This window comes from Brassica napus, chromosome C3 (assembly GCF_020379485.1).
Source record: "Brassica napus cultivar Da-Ae chromosome C3, Da-Ae, whole genome shotgun sequence".
In the NCBI taxonomy this organism is placed as follows: Eukaryota; Viridiplantae; Streptophyta; class Magnoliopsida; order Brassicales; family Brassicaceae; genus Brassica; species Brassica napus.
Window position 1 is genome coordinate 16,004,804 of NC_063446.1, and position 16,500 is coordinate 16,021,303.

At 32.4% G+C, this 16,500-nt stretch overlaps 2 protein-coding genes and 1 pseudogene across 2 annotated transcripts; all 3 read left to right on the forward strand.

Annotated features, from left to right (window-relative positions):
- The first annotated feature begins 766 nt into the window (after window positions 1-766).
- Window positions 767-5,305, forward strand: LOC106438305 (annotated as a pseudogene).
- A 4,504-nt stretch (window positions 5,306-9,809) lies between these two features.
- LOC106438304 (dof zinc finger protein DOF2.5) lies at window positions 9,810-11,953 on the forward strand. Its single transcript, XM_013879419.3, has 2 exons — window positions 9,810-10,028; window positions 10,643-11,953. Exons 1-2 carry the CDS (start codon window positions 10,005-10,007, stop codon window positions 11,726-11,728), a joined length of 1,110 nt encoding a protein of 369 aa, XP_013734873.1. The 5' UTR covers window positions 9,810-10,004; the 3' UTR covers window positions 11,729-11,953.
- A 1,684-nt stretch (window positions 11,954-13,637) lies between these two features.
- LOC106438306 (calcium-binding protein KIC-like) lies at window positions 13,638-14,336 on the forward strand. The gene has a single exon (XM_013879420.3). The coding sequence runs from the start codon at window positions 13,848-13,850 to the stop codon at window positions 14,250-14,252; it is 405 nt and encodes a 134-aa protein (XP_013734874.2). The 5' UTR covers window positions 13,638-13,847; the 3' UTR covers window positions 14,253-14,336.
- The last annotated feature ends 2,164 nt before the right edge of the window (window positions 14,337-16,500 follow it).

Genomic DNA, 16,500 nt, shown 5'->3' on the forward strand with positions numbered 1-16,500 from the left:
GTAATATTCGTTCATATTATATTCATTAAGTAAATATTTTTTTTTGCATCTTAAACTATATATTTTTTTTACGAATGTGTGATATCATATAAAAAAAGATAAAAAAATGAGTATATAGAATTAATTAGATAATTGTAAAAACAGAAATTTTCTTTCGCGTGCGATATCATATAAATAATGATCCACCCAGTTAACAAAAATCATAATTTTTTTTATGTGTAATTTTTTTTATTTTGACTATTTCTTTAAAACTATATTAAATTTTACATATTTTAATTAGAATATTTTTAATATTTTTACCTTTTTATTTGAAATGCAACTCAATATTTTTTTAAAAATTATAACAAAATATTTAAAAAATATTTTTAGAATTTGTTCACAAAATATGAAAATTACATTTTAAATTAAAATTATCCTAAAATATGATAAGTTTTGATGTAAACGAAAACTTAAATTATGTCAAAAATAATTATATTCAATGATAATAATAATTTAAATTGATTATTTTTTTAAAAAAAATATAAATTTCAAAAATATTGTTTGAAAGAAAATTCATTTATCTTTCGAATATAAAATGAAAATATTATAATTAAATAATAAAAAATATAAATAAAAACCATAAATTTAGCAAATGTCAACTGAATTATATTATACTAAAATTTCTTTCTAACAATTTAGCAAATGACAAATGAGTTATGAGCAAATAATACCATATAATTTTTAAAACCATAGCCTTTCTTAAATATTTTTTGGATAAATAATTATTTTTAAATTTAATCAAATGAAAATAATGTCTGTACAATTGTGTGAGTCAAATTCTTGTTTTATTGATGCATGTTATATATTAGTGCTGCATGTTTTAGGTAACATTTTAATGATGCACGTTTTTTAAAATCTCTATTATTAAAATTATGCACGTAAGGATAACTCATGAGTTTTTTTGGTTGATTAAATGACATTATGTCTAAATTTATTTAAGGATATTTTATTAAGGTAACCGAAAAATATAAGCAATAAAATATGAAGTTTAAATTCATTTAAGCATATTTCATTAATGTAACTGAAAAGACAAGTAATAAATTAGGCAGTTTTATTCGTTTTATGATATTTCATAAATGCAACCGAAAAAACAAGTAAAAAAATAGGGAGTTTAATTAATGAAATAAGAACATTTTCAAATAGGTACTTCTCTTTTAATAATATAGATACGTTTATACTTCCAAAGACACAAAAACACAGCAAGACGTTTGTTACTGAATAATAAAAACAACACAGAGTTTTGGAGGAGATAAGAAAAGAAGGAAGCAAGAAAGAGGGGAAAACGGCTTATTCATGCGTGGACTAAGGGTTGATGAGGAAATACATACCTCAACTTTTACTGCATGCCAAAACATACCTTAACTAATCAAAAATTTGAAATTCACGCCTGAATTAGGGGTCGATAAAAAAATACATACCCCAACTCCTATTGCATGCCAAAACATACCTTAACTAATTAAAAAAATTGAAATTTATGCCTAGTCTTTAGAAGTCAATGCTAATTCCAATTTTGAATTAAACTCTGTTAATTAATTGTTAACGACGATGACTAGGATACTTAGTTGGCTAATGAGTCAGATTAATAATAATTGGGCACAATCGAAAATCAAATTGAAATGAGTCAAATCTGATAATAGTTGGGCTGAAGCCGTAAAACAATGGGTCATTATCAATACGATGTTGTTTGTTCTGTGATTTTATCTTCTCTTATTTCTTTCTTCTTCTGCGACAAAGTGAAGGATCCCGACAAGGCAGAGTGAAAAGACAAAATACAGAACAAATGACGTCGTAGAGATAGTGGTCCATTGTTTTAAGGTCCCGACCCAACTATTATCAGATGTGACCTATTCCAATTTGATTTTCGATTAGGCCCTAACTCATTAGCCAATTAAGTATCTTACTTAGTCGTTAACAATTAATTAATATAGTTTAAGTCAAAATTGGGATTATCGTTGATTTCTAAAGATTGAACATAAATTTCAAAAATATTATTAGTTAGGGTATGTTTTATCATGCAATAGGAGTTGGAGTATGTATTTCAACGATCCCTAGTTCAGGCATGAATTTCAATTTTTTGATTAATCAAGGTATGTTTTGGCATGCAGTAGAAGTTGAAGTATGTATTTTCTCAGTGGTCCCTAATTCAGGTATGAATAAGCCGTTTTCCTCGAGAAAAGAGCGATTTCGTAGCTGAAACTGAAAAGTTAAAGAGAATAACCTGGAAAAATAATAATTTAATTTATTTTTATCCAACAGTGCCTTCATGTTCTGTAATGAATTTATGTTATTTATTGAATACAGACAGAACCGTCTTGTCTCGTTAAAAAAAAACCTTTTTCTTACTTTCTTCTTCTTATTACCCTTCCTTGAGGCCTCCTGTCTTCTTCGTGGGTTTCTCTGATGGGTTAGTTGCTTTGAGTGTATTTTGATTTTAGTCTCCGCGGTTGGTTTTTATTTGCTTGAAGAAAAGCTTGGATTGCTTAGATGGCAAATGTTGAAGATGATCATTTGTACATGGAGCTGTGGAAAGCTTGTGCAGGGCCACTTGTGGAAGTTCCTCGTTATGGCGAAAGAGTTTTCTACTTCCCTCAAGGTCACATGGAACAAGTAAGCTCTAACAGAAAATAAAGGGATCAAACACAAAAAAAATTCTTCCTTCTTCACTATCTTTCTTTCTCTTCAAGACTTCATTTTTGTTTTTTTTTTTTTGCAGTTGGTGGCTTCCACTAAACAAGAAGGAGTTGTTGATCAAGAAATACCTGATTTTAATCTTCCTTCAAAGTTACTCTGTCGTGTTCTTAGTGTCTTGCTAAAAGCAGAGCATGAAACAGATGAGGTTTACGCTCAGATCACGTTACAACCAGAGGAAGATGTAAGTTTGAATATAATCTTTGACTAATGTGAGATCAATCAAAACAGAATCTTGATTTTCATTTTTTTTCTGGCAGCAAAATGAACCAGAAAGCCTTGATCCACCTGTAACCGAAGCTGCTAAACAAAGTGTTGATTCGTTTGTTAAGATTCTAACAGCTTCCGATACAAGCACTCATGGTGGCTTCTCTGTTCTTCGTAAACACGCTACTGAGTGTTTGCCTTTACTTGTAAGTGTGCCTGTTTTATCCTTCATCTTTTTTTTCTATATATTTGCTTTTCTTTGCTTGATTTTGTCACTCTATTGTATTTGTTTTTTTTTAAAGGATATGACACAACCTACACCGACTCAAGAACTGGTAGCTAGAGATCTCCACGGCTACGAATGGAGGTTTAAGCATATATTCAGAGGTTAGAAACCTCTCTTAAGAGGGTGATCTCTACGTGTTTCTTTAGCTTTAGCGAGTATAATGAGTTTGTTTCATTCCAATAGGGCAACCGAGGAGACATTTACTTACAACTGGTTGGAGTACATTTGTAACCTCAAAAAGACTTATTGCTGGAGATGCATTTGTGTTCTTGAGGTAAGTTAAGAGAAAAAAAGCAAAGAGTCTTTACTTGGTGAGCAAGTCATAGTAATCTTATGTTGTTTATAAGGGGTAAAACTGGGGATTTACGAGTTGGAGTGAGACGTTTAGCTAGGCAACAAAGCACAATGCCTGCATCCGTGATCTCGAGTCAGAGTATGAATTTGGGAGTTCTTGCTACAGCTTCTCATGCTGTCAACACAAAAACTATGTTTGTTGTCTTCTATAAGCCTAGGTAAAAAAGTCTCAGACATTTGCATCTGATATAAGATTGCTAATGAAGGGATATAAGCTTTTCTTTTGTTTTCAGGATAAGCCAATTCATAATAGGTGTGAACAAGTATATGTCGGCGATGAAGAGTGGATTCTCTACTGGTAGAAGGTTTAGGATGAGATTTGAAGGAGAAGAGTCTCCTGAGAGAGTGTAGGTTTCTTGTTTCTTCTTTTGGTTCAGTCTTTTGCCTTAGATTGTTCTTGTTTGAAACTGTTGGCTGGTTTCTTCTTCAGATTTACTGGGGCGATTATTGGTAGTGGAGATATATCTCCTCAATGGCAAGCTTCAAAGTGGAGGTTATTGCAGGTTCAGTGAATATGAATCATTCTCTAGATATGATATAATATATTATATAGTTCTTGTTGCAAACTTTCAATAATTTTTTTTTGTCGTAAGATCCAGTGGGACGAGCCGTCTTTGGTTCAGAGACCAAACAGAGTCTCACCGTGGGAGATCGAGCCTTTCTCACCATCCAAGCTAACCCCAACGCCTACTCAACCACACCTTCAAAAACAAGCTTTATAAGTATTTGTTACCAGGTCTAATGTAACATCTTCGACCATGAAACTTGTGTCTCTTGTGCGCATTGCAGAAATCACAGGGAGTCCTGTCGCTTCTAATTTCTTGAGTAGCTTCCCGCAAAGCCACGAGGCTAACCCATCACTCAAACTGTTGTTTCAAGATCCACCAAGTGGATTACAATGCAAGAAAACAGAGACTTCGGTCACAAGCTGCTGTAGGTTATTTGGATTCGATCTCATGAGCAAGCCTACTACTACTCCAAGTCCTCTTGGCAAGCAAGTAATAAGCATGGATTCAAATAACTCTGCTTCTACCAAATGTCAAGATCTTAACTCGCATCAGAAGCAACAAACATCAACAAGAAGTCGAATCAAGGTATAACAAAGAATCAACTCTTCACTTGAAACTCAAAAACAGAGACAAACTCTTTTGTCTGTTTGTTCCTGAAAAGGTGCAAATGCAAGGAACAGCGGTTGGACGCGCGGTTGATTTAACGTTGTTGAGATCATACGATGAACTAATCAGTGAGTTAGAGAAACTGTTTGAGATTGAAGGAGAGCTTAGGCCTAAAGACAAATGGGCTATTGTGTTTACAGACAATGAGGGATATATGATGCTTGCAGGAGACGATCCATGGAAGTAAGTATCTCTTGTCTCTCTCTTTAGTTTTTATGAATATATTTTTCACATACACTCTTGAATGTGCAGTGAGTTCTGTAAAATGGCGAAGAAGTTATTTATATATTCGAGTGATGAGGTCAAGAAAATGAGCTCAAAGTCATCGTTGGATGATGAAGGTACGATCATCAATCTGGAACCGGACCAGAGGATAGCTAACCTTTAGTTACGAAGAAGTTCTGGGTTTCTTCTTCTTTTTGGTTGGAATCACGAAGTTAGTTGGCTTTGTTTTTTCTAAGTGAAGTTAATAGGTGGAATGCTATTTTAACATAGTCTATATGCTATTATATGAACTACTATTTTAGTTATTTACGAATAAATCTTACTACAGTAAGATCCGCGCCTTGGGAATATTATATATAAAAATTATTTTATGTATTATATATTTTAACATATTATGAAATAATAAATATATATTGAATAATTAAATTTCAGTAACTATTATATATGTAACTAAATTCGTGCGAACATATAAATCAATTTTATTAATCCAAACAATAATTTTTTATTTGATAGTATATATAATTAAATTTAAATAATATTAACATAAATAGTATATTTTTAATATTAATATCTATTAAATGATGCTTTCTACTCATATGATTTTTTGATTTTTTGCATCTTTTATAGCAAAAAAATTTAAGTTACTGATAACAAATTTTTTATTGTGAAATTAATAATTTATAAATTTTAAATTAGTTTGTCAATGTTTGTTCAAAACTATGGTCTCTGATCTCTTACCGTTTCCACTCTAATTTGTAAGTGAGAGTAATGCGATGGATACAAGATAGAATCATGAGCATGAACGAACGAGTCTATAAAGATGATACAGTTATGTTGCATGTTTGCCATCGATATGGAAGATCTAAAATTAGAGGCCAAATTGTAAAAATATAAGCTCAGATCCTTGAAACTAGCTCTTCTTTTATCCACAATATCGGCTCGAAAAGAATTCAGATTTTAGGGATCTATTTCTATAAGATAATTCCCACCAATTCTGACCTATGATAGCCTAACAGTGGCTAATAACTTATTAACAAATAGAAAAAAATAACATGCCACCGAAACGTCGAGGAGGTTAAGCAAATCAACAAAACACCAAAACTGTCGAGGATCTGAAACTTAACGAGAAGACCGTCACTCCACCAGGAGCCACCAAGAGCCATTAACTCTTAAAACTCTGGTCATATTCCATATAGAAACTCGAGTAGACAAACACACAGTGCCACACCGACGTAGTACTCGTCGAAAATCATCGTATTTGCTCGTCAGCTACAAGATCTGACCGAAGAATGATCAAAATAGATCACAACGACCACAAAACGCCGACAAATAATACGAGAGGATTACAAAGAAGAGCAGATTACATGAAAAAAATAGAGAAGAAAAACAGTTGATTTCCGGCGGCGGCCGCCAAAGAGAGAAGATTTTTGTGTGTGCATGTTATAAGAGTTATATTTGTTGAGTTGGTGCTTAAGATTTACTTTGCAGATTTTTGACTAATTTAATATTATAGATTTATATGTCTTTTAATAGTTTTAAATTTATCTTAAATAACAAATTTTCTTATAAAGAGTCTTTAAAAAAATCAATTTAAAATATTTAGAGAAAAAGTATATCACATAAAAATGAGGAGTAATAATATAATTCAGTTAAAATTATTTAAAATATTATATAGTTATATTAATTAATGATATGACTAAAAAATAATTATCATGGATTGAACAATCTCTATGTGAGATGGCGTGGAAATCTATATATGTAAAATGATATTGATGTTTAATTAAATAATAGAGACAAATTTATAATCAATTTGATTAATTTCAAAATTAGTTTGTTAGATACCAAAATTGTAGGAGTAAATATTAGGAAATATTATATTTTATTAATATGATATATTTTTTTACTGATTAAGATAAATATTGTTAGAGAAATATATAGAAATTGTTAATCTAAATTTAAGGTATGACCAAAATATTAGAAGTCTAAAGAAAGAGTGCAACAACCTTGTATAATTAGATTTTTCAGAATGTTTCTATCTTAATAATATGGATTGATCAACATTAGTATCTTTTTCTTACTTGTCGCACAAATCGACATATACCAAATTATGAAGAAAATATATTTACAAATCTAACATAACTAAAATATATGCATCCAACAAATTTAAAAAAAGTTTTAACCTATTTGGAACTAAAACATTATGGTAGGTTTCAAAAGATATATGCAGTCAACTTATGGTTCAATAAACTCAAAGAAGAATTAGAAATTCTGGTTTAAGGTCAAGTGAAGATTCTTTGACACCGCTTCCTAATCTTATATGTGCGTGCGTGTTTATATGTATCACCTAATAACCTAATTCTCCTGCATATCTACCTTCATTGTAATTAACAAATAGTGATCACAGAGAACTATTTTCGAGAGGGATATAGACGCTTCCATTTGCCTAATTTAACCTAGAGCAAGTGAAATGTCATTCCAAAGCGGTAAAGAGACAGTAGTATAGAACAGAAAAAATCAGTTTTTATTCAAATTTTATAGATTTTTTAAAAGGATCCTTAATATCAGCGAATGAGGAACATCGCTCCTTGTGTAAATTAAGAAGAAAACGCATACGACCTGAACGTGTGTACGTGAAACTAAGAAGAAAACGCATACGATTGAACGTACGAACAGTGGCTTAGGTGAGAACTGGCCTCAATTTCCCCAAAGATACTTCCACGGCGCAACAGCTGTGCCCATCGTATTCGTCATCCTTTTTCAGCTTTTCCTTGTCAGACGATAATGTTACACATCCCACCGGTTTTGCTGCTTACTAGTATCGGGCAGGCCTGTTACATGATAGCTACCTATATGGAACAACCGGGCCGTGTTTAATTACTATCGGGGCTAAATTTTGTAATGCTCGATGATTATTACTAGAAAGGATCTGCAGACCGACTTGAGGACATGTGGGCCTGTTGCAACTGCAAGTCGTTAAAGCAAAACGGCAGGCGTGGAGAAAGCTGGTACAGTGAAACGATACGAAATATGGAGAGTTAAATATCGGCTGAGACATGGTGTTGTGCAAGAGAAAACAAATGTCAACATCAAGAAAGAAAAGTAAATTTGAACAGTCTTTAGATTTGTGAAAAAGCAATAAGATAAATAAAATTCTCAGTCACGCCACGAACTGTGGGACCCACCTCCACCTCCTTTTTGTCGCTTCCTGTCGGTCTTCTCATTCCTCTGCTCTCCCTCGTCCTCTTTTTCAAAATTGTAGTCCTTGAAAATTCCAAATAGACGCAATCCACTCTTAATTTTTTTTAATTAATTTGCTTTTATAAGTCGTGTAGTATCATTTATCCAAAAGCTTACAGGGTTAATTAAGAACTTAAGGTCGTGAGTTTTTTTTTTGTATATACATGTTATATATTTCACTGAATACTTTTAATAAGAAATTGATTCATTAATTAAAATTCAACTTTAGATTGTATGATGTAATGTAATGACCCTTTTTTACATCTGAAAAGCCAATATAACGTTTTACATCTAACGTTAATGTTAGTAATATTGGGTTTGTTTGGTAATACGGTAATATTATGAAACATCATAGTCATACCAGCACCAACAAAGGAATAGTAGAATGATAAAATATTATTTTTAAAAATGTATCTAACTAGGCTCATCAGTTTCATAAATCTAGATCGGTGCCAGTATATAGTATACTATTGAATAGTAAATTCTAAAGCAGAGCTAAATTTAGGTGTCAAAGCCACTAAATCACATGTCCACAAGACATGTGGTGTATATACATATAGGCATGGTATTGGGATTTTAAAAATCTAGCTAGGCGATTTGCTGGACCATATGGCCAACAAATAGTATCCAATCACAAAACGGGAGGCCAAGAAATAGCATACAACTCATAGTTCCACTCACACTATGCATTATATGATGCACAGAAGAGTTCTTTTATTTTAACAAAGGACATAATTCCCTAAACACGATTTTTCTCTTAGAAAAGTATATTCTATCAAGAGGGACCAGAAAGAGCTATCAACAGAGAGCGGTCACGAGACATCATCAGTAGTCAAAATCAACAAACCCAACTTTTTCTTTTTCCTCCTTTTATTCTTTTATAACCGGGTATTTTTCTTGAAACTTTAGTCCATAGTTTACTCCCGAATTGACTGGATGATTCAATGAAAATAAAATTCATAAAATAATCTGTAAATAAAACCTTTAGTTCATCTTTTTGAACTTTTCATTTAGTTCATATTGATTACCTAAATGGCATATTATCACTTTTAACCAAAAACTGTCATTCTAAAGTCTTACATATAAGTTAGGATGACGCAATGAAATTACAATTCATAAAATAATATGTAAATCAAACCATTTAGTTTATCTTTTTCAACATTTCATTTAGTTCCTACTGATAATCTAAGTGGCATTTTATCTCTTATAAAAAAATGTTATTCTAAAGTGTTACATTTAAGTTATTAGACATATATATATATATATATATATATATATATATATATATATATATAAGTTATAAGGCACATATATGTTTTTATTTTCAAGATCCAATCATCATAATTGAAATATAGTCCAGTCCAGTAGAACTGACATGAAATAACAAAAGGAATTGCAACATAAAAAGAAAATAGCAAATATAATAGAAACTTTATTTTCTGGTTATTTTTAAATTTCACATGTTTTCTTGGTCATCTAACCTAAAATCTCTATTTTATGTTTCCTATTTAAAATGCATAAGAAAAATGTTTATATATATATTCTCTAGTTGAACCAAAAATAAAGAAGAGATATTCTCTAAAATAATAAGTTAAAAATTGAGTGCTTCTCTTCTCCGTTCTTCGCTGGCTCTTTTTCACCATCCATAAAGTTAAAGGCAACGCATAGAGAAGAGCCACCACACTCGCAAACAAAGTAAAAGCGAAAAAAAAAAACTCAAAAACATTCTTCTCCTTGGCCTTTTACTCAAAACCCACACATATCTTTCTCTGGCTTTCTCTTTGTCGGAAGTTATGGACGCTACGAAGTGGACACAGGTGCTTATAAGATCTTCCTTTGCTTCTGTTTTGTTTCTTCTTAACTACCTTCTTTCTTCCCTATTCTCTTTCTCTCTTCCATGATCCTTGAAAGATTACAGGCTTAATTATATGCGTATCTATGTGTGTGTGCGCATAGTTGTCATATATATAATGAAAATCATATTTAGGATGTGTTTGCAGTTTGTTGGTAAAGATAATATAGAGATATTAATTCTTAAAGAGTTTTTAGTTATTACTCATATTTCAATGAAAGAATTGCATGGGGAAATTATCGTTTATGTAGGTTTCGATCGAGGTTTGAAAGAAAAAATTAAGGATATATTATTATTTTTTCAGCCTTTTAATGTGATTTACCATTAACAATGGAGTAACAGAGAATTAATTAAAAGTAATGATTTGTTATTTACCCTTTGTTCTTGGTGTTCATCTCTTTTCATTTGTTTTCACAAAATCCTATATAGATCTATAGGATATACTAAAACAAGGAAAATCTGATTATTTAATTTATGTCTAGTTGTGCTATAGATATTGATATAGGGTTTCAAAGAAAACCATAATTAGCTCCTTTTGGGTCTTTAATGAATTAGTTGTTTCAATTTCAATGTTTCTAGGGCTTTCAAGATATGATGAACGTTAAACCAATGGAGCAAATCATGATTCCTAATAACAATACACATCAATCAAACACCACGTCCGATGCAAGGCCAAATACCATTCTTACATCTAATGGCGTCTCAGCCGCAGGAGCCACCGTCTCCGGCGTAAGTAACAACAATAATACGGCGGTTGTAGTAGAGAGGAAAGCAAGACCACAAGAGAAAGTAAATTGTCCAAGATGTAACTCAACCAACACAAAGTTTTGTTACTACAACAACTATAGTCTCACACAACCAAGATACTTCTGCAAAGGTTGTCGAAGGTATTGGACCGAAGGTGGCTCTCTTAGGAATGTTCCCGTTGGCGGAAGCTCAAAAAAGAACAAGAGATCATCTTCATCATCAAACATCCTTCAGGCAACACCATCTTCAGTTGGTTTGACTACAACACTTCCAGATCTAAACCCACCAATTCTCTTCTCAAACCAAATCCCTAATAAATCAAAAGGGTCATCGCATGATCTCAACTTGTTGTCTTTTCCGGTCATGCAAGATCAAAATCATCACCATCATGGTCACATGTCTCAGTTTCTTCAGATGCCCAAGATGGAAGGAAATGGCAACATAACTCACCAGCAGCCTTCGTCCCTCTATGGTTCTTCCTCGTCTCCTGTTTCAGCTCTTGAGCTTTTAAGAACAGGAGCTAATGTTTCTTCAAGATCAGGGATCAACTCATTTATGCCTTCTGGTCCAATGTTGGATTCATCAAACAATGTGCTGTATACTTCTTCAGGGTTTCCAACAATGGTTGATTACAAGCCAAGTAACCTCTCTTTCTCTACTGATCATCATCAAGAGATGGGACACAACCACACCAGTAGGTCTGATGATCATAATGATCATCATCAAGGTAGGATTTTGTTTCCATTTGGGGATCAAATGAAGGAGCTTACATCAAGCATAACACAAGAAGTTGATCACGATGATAATCAACAACAAAAGACTCATGGTGATAATAATAATAATAATAGTTCTTCAAGCCCTAATACTGGATACTGGAGTGGGATGTTCAATACTACAGGAGGAGGATCTTCATGGTGAAGCAAAATGATCAAATGGGATTATGAAGTTAGCTTTCTAATTTTCTTTCATGATATTTTGCCTCATATGTCACATGGGTATTTTAGTTAAAGTTGAGAACTTAGCTAACACAACTTAGTCTTTTTATTCTCCTTATTTTTTTGTGTTTTTCTTTTGTTTAATTAATATTTGTTTTGTAAACGTTTTATAATTGGGTTTGATGGTTATTCGAGTTGGTTTTTCACTTTTGTTTGATGATTACTAATATATGTATAACGGAGTTATATATGGGTAGAGATGAAAATGTGTATTCATCGTTTCTTCTATCTGTAGATACACGTGGTCTCATAAAGATTATTCATGATATCTATTATCGATTTGTGAGTTTCTGCAATATAGTATCTCTTGAATGTTACATTTTCTGTAGTGAATATATATATGACTATATAATCCAGAAAATAGTTATGATTATTATCAAATACCAAAAGCATCGCATGGGTGAATTTGAAATGAGTAAGGAGCAACATGAGAAAGTAATAAGTTAAATGATGGATCTTGGCAGCTTTCGTTTCTTAAATGAATCTAACTTTTCCTCATGCCCGTACGTGACATCGCATTTACTGTGTAATGATAATTCGATTCCATGAACAGAATATTATAATTAGAAAGTTATGTAAGCTCAGACAAATTGAGAATATTTATGGGGAAACAACATGTTCATTGAAACCGTTGTTAAAATGTTTATTAACCTTCTATGTTTATAATAGTGTAACGAATTATAATGATATTTTGTGTTTTGTCTACTACTAAGTACATGATGACTAGTTGATGACATGAGCTGCGGAACTTGACGCCACTTCATACGTTCATAGTGCCCACCCAACCCAACAACTAAACACGATTTTTTCTTGTGACAGTAGTTCCCTGTTAAATGCTCTTTACGTCTTTGAATTATCAATAACTAGCATATAGACACAAAGACTTATTTGAGAAATTCTCACATATTTTAAAGGAAATATACCAAACGCGATATTCTCTTGGTGTATAACAAATCTTAGACTTATCTGCGCATTCTCGCTTTATACCAATAAATATTAGTATAAATCAAATGGGACTAAGTCAACTATACGATAAACATTCAACAGAAAGTTGTTTCCTTTCATACTAAAGAAATCGAAAAGTAGGTAAATAGCATGTCCCCAAATTTAAAACGGTGAACTTCTGGGAAGGTTAGAGGAGCGTCTAACATGTCCGATGGGAGTATGACTACTCTTTAACTCTAGTGAATAAGTTAGTTTAGTAAGCATGTACTTTGGGCTATGTTTTAGTCCCAATCAACTCAGCCTATTAGGCTTTCTCTAAGAGGTATGTTTTTGAGTTGCCCTGACCAAATCAAAACAAAGCATATACATATCAACAAAGACGGACTGGGACATATATGTATCCCACCTTGCGTCTTTCAGCGTTTTAATATTATAACTTCAGTGAAAGGAGTTGACCATTCGTAGTATTAACAAACATCACTTGAACTAGATCTTTTACCTAAACTCCTAATATATGAACGAATATTAGCGACGTCTCAAATTCATACAAGAAATTACCGTTACGTCAAATCAGTTAGGACTTGGTCGGAGAAAGAGACAAATATAATATTTGTCGTTATATTGCAAGAGAATCCAATTCATAAACATAACACTACCAAAAAAAAAAAAAAGATCGAAAGATCAGATAGAAGAAATCACGAAGACGAAACTTCTGCGAAATTACACACTTCTCTGTCAGCATAACACCTTGTCTTCTCATTTGATAATAATATAAGAGTGGGAATACGTCGTATTCACGGCACATTCGAAGTTGCTAGGAAACTACTTAATAATCAGGTGATTCCGTACACACTTAAAACGAATCATCGTGAGATGAATCACATCCGTTCATTGCTTCAACTCTCAGAATCAAACACAGATGGCTTCAAGAAGAGAGTTTATAGACCATAGGAATAGGTTCGAACGTGACAACCATATCGGTAGAGATACGCCACTCACTTATATATCTAAATCCCATTGGGACTAATCAATCAAAACAGTTCACAAAGTCTCTCTTCTATCTCTCTCTTTCCTTCTTCACCTTACGTACTCATCTAATGGAGCCACAAAGTAAGAAATCTTGTATACGAGAAACTACTGCGAAGATGGAGACCAAATACGAAGATATGTTACCGATCATGGCAGAGAAAATGGACGTGGAAGAGTTTGTATTAGAGTTATGCAAAGGATTCAGTTTGCTAGCTGATCCTGAGAGACATGTGATCACAGCTGAGAGTCTAAGGAGAAACTCGGGGGTACTTGGGATTGAAGGAATGAGCAAGGACGATGCACAAGGAATGATTAGAGAAGGAGACATGGACGGTGATGGAGCTCTTAACCAAACCGAGTTCTGCGTTCTCATGGTTCGGTTAAGCCCTGAAATGATGGAAGATGCAGAAACTTGGCTGGAGAAAGCGATCAGTCAAGAAATCCGCAATCACGACCACGCTTCTCTGCCTTGATGATGAAGAACCATTTTCTTGTGTATTCTCTTTGTTTCTCCTAAACCTATAATTGTTTCTGAATATAAAAAGTTATTACTGTCATTAAGCTACTAAAACTACAAAAGCAAAGCAAGTGGTAGCAACTGGGGAAAACACTTTCTAATTTCAGACTAACATAGAGAAACCCCAACCACTCGGAGCCACATTGAGGAACAACATCTTCCTCTCTGAACAGGAGAGACCGGCTGTTGAAAAAAAAAACACATAAAAATTCAGACAACTAGAGAACCAACTAATGAAATTTAATTGATGATCCAAACAGTTACAAGCCAAGTAGAGCTGGACCCCTGTACATGTCGTATTGAGGACGGCCATAATCAGGACTGGGACGCCTCCGGTACACTGGACTAGGAGCATATCTAATCTTCATCTTCTCTTTCGTCATCATCCCCCAAAGCATACTCAATAGAAACAACCCGGTCCACTACTTTGCTGCCAAAAGGGATAATATTGTCAATCCAATGGATTGCATCTTCAGCATCACGCTCATCCTCGAAATACGCAACCTGAGAAATAACCTGCAAGGAAAAAAAAAACACACACACACACACACACAAGAGAATGAAAACTAAAAATATGTACAAACCTCCATCAATGTGAAGGCTGGTGTACATGAGAGATGCAGAACCGTTCCATGAATGTGGTAGAAAGTAAAGATAGTTGTATTCAATCAAAATCCAATTTGGAAAATCAATGCTCCTAAACCTCATGCGATCAAACAAACCCTTAACTCTTCTCTTAACCAACAATTACCCCCACTATTAAACACTAACTAAACCATGGCCTAGAAAAGAGTATAATTGTAAAATCGTTATCTATCCTCCTCTTGGCTATAATTGTCAAAAAAATTAGGACAATTATATATCTCAAATAGTTATTTTTAAGATTTACTTTTACCGGACTTCATGTCAACTCGCTAGAGTCTGCCGTACTTTGCTGAACAACCGTTTGAACACCAGCCTCATCGAATTTGCTGCAGTAATCCACAAATATCAGAAATTTTACAATCGCAAAAGTAACCTACATATTAGAATTAGTGTCTTCTGTTGGAAACTTGCAGATTTACGTTAGAGGAATCTCAGGCGACGTAGAAAGAAACATTAGACTACGACGCTCAAGAACTTTAACTCAATACTATATTTTGACCCGTATATTTTTTGTTCTACGTATTTTTTTAGAAACTTAATTTTTTTATCTGTGTCTTTCTTTTTAAGCATATACTAGAGTTTATCCCGCACATAGTGCGGGTATATTTTCATTTTATAAATATTTAATTTTAATATTATTATATAAATTTAAATATACAATTTATATTTTAGTGTTTAGTATTTTATAACTTTTTAATTTTATTTTTTAAGTTTCCTATTACTTTATTAATATAGGGGTTTGTTTTATACATTTTACCTTTTTTATTACGTTTTCAAGTTTTCATAATTTGAAATCATCAAATAAAAAATATTCTTCAACATATGATTTTTGAAAATATATAGCTGTAGAAATAAATTTTTAACATATGTTAATAACTTCATTTGTATAAAACAAATCTGACATGATTAACAAATTTGAACCCGTTTTAGTGGTAGATGATAATTCATTTAAATGAAAGCATTATATTATTTAATTACGAAATTAATTAAACAAATATTAAATAAAAATTATTTAAAAATTTAGTAGGATTTTGTTAGATTTTTCTCAACAGATTTTGTTATAACTGAAAATAAAATTCAAATCTATAGTTAAAATTAATTTATTATTAATATTTCTATTAATTATTATATCATATTATGTGATTAATGAAATGGTCCTAGTAGACTTCTAAATAGTAGATAAAAATGGTACTTCTCTTTTAATAGAGAAGATGTGTTTTTCTTTTGAACTAATTAGCTCAAAACCAATGAAAGACATGAAAATTAAGTATATACCAAAAACAGTAAAACTTTAGGCCGTATAGTGTTTCAAAGTGATGCTAAATGACTTTCATATCCTTTTTTAAGCTACTTTCGTTTTAATCTTTAGGCAAGTAGGTTTTTAGGTGTACAGTAGTAGGATTTGGAAGATATTTTATAGATTTAGTTAAGATTTTGTTTAGTTTTTTTTTTAGAGAGAGAAACCATGTAAAGAATGAAACTTTTTGATTTCTCTTCCAAAATCCTTTCCATATTTACTCCTCCACCGTGTTTTTATCTGAGAAGATTATTCCAGCAAT

Excerpts from the sequence above, each read along its gene's own strand:
- LOC106438304 (XM_013879419.3), top strand. The coding sequence starts at position 10,005 with ATGGACGCTACGAAGTGGACACAG. Across the intron at positions 10,029-10,642 it reads ACGCTACGAAGTGGACACAG|GGCTTTCAAGATATGATGAA; the intron begins GTGCTTATAAGA and ends CAATGTTTCTAG.
- LOC106438306 (XM_013879420.3), top strand. The coding sequence starts at position 13,848 with ATGGAGCCACAAAGTAAGAAATCTTGTATACGAGAAACTACTGCGAAG.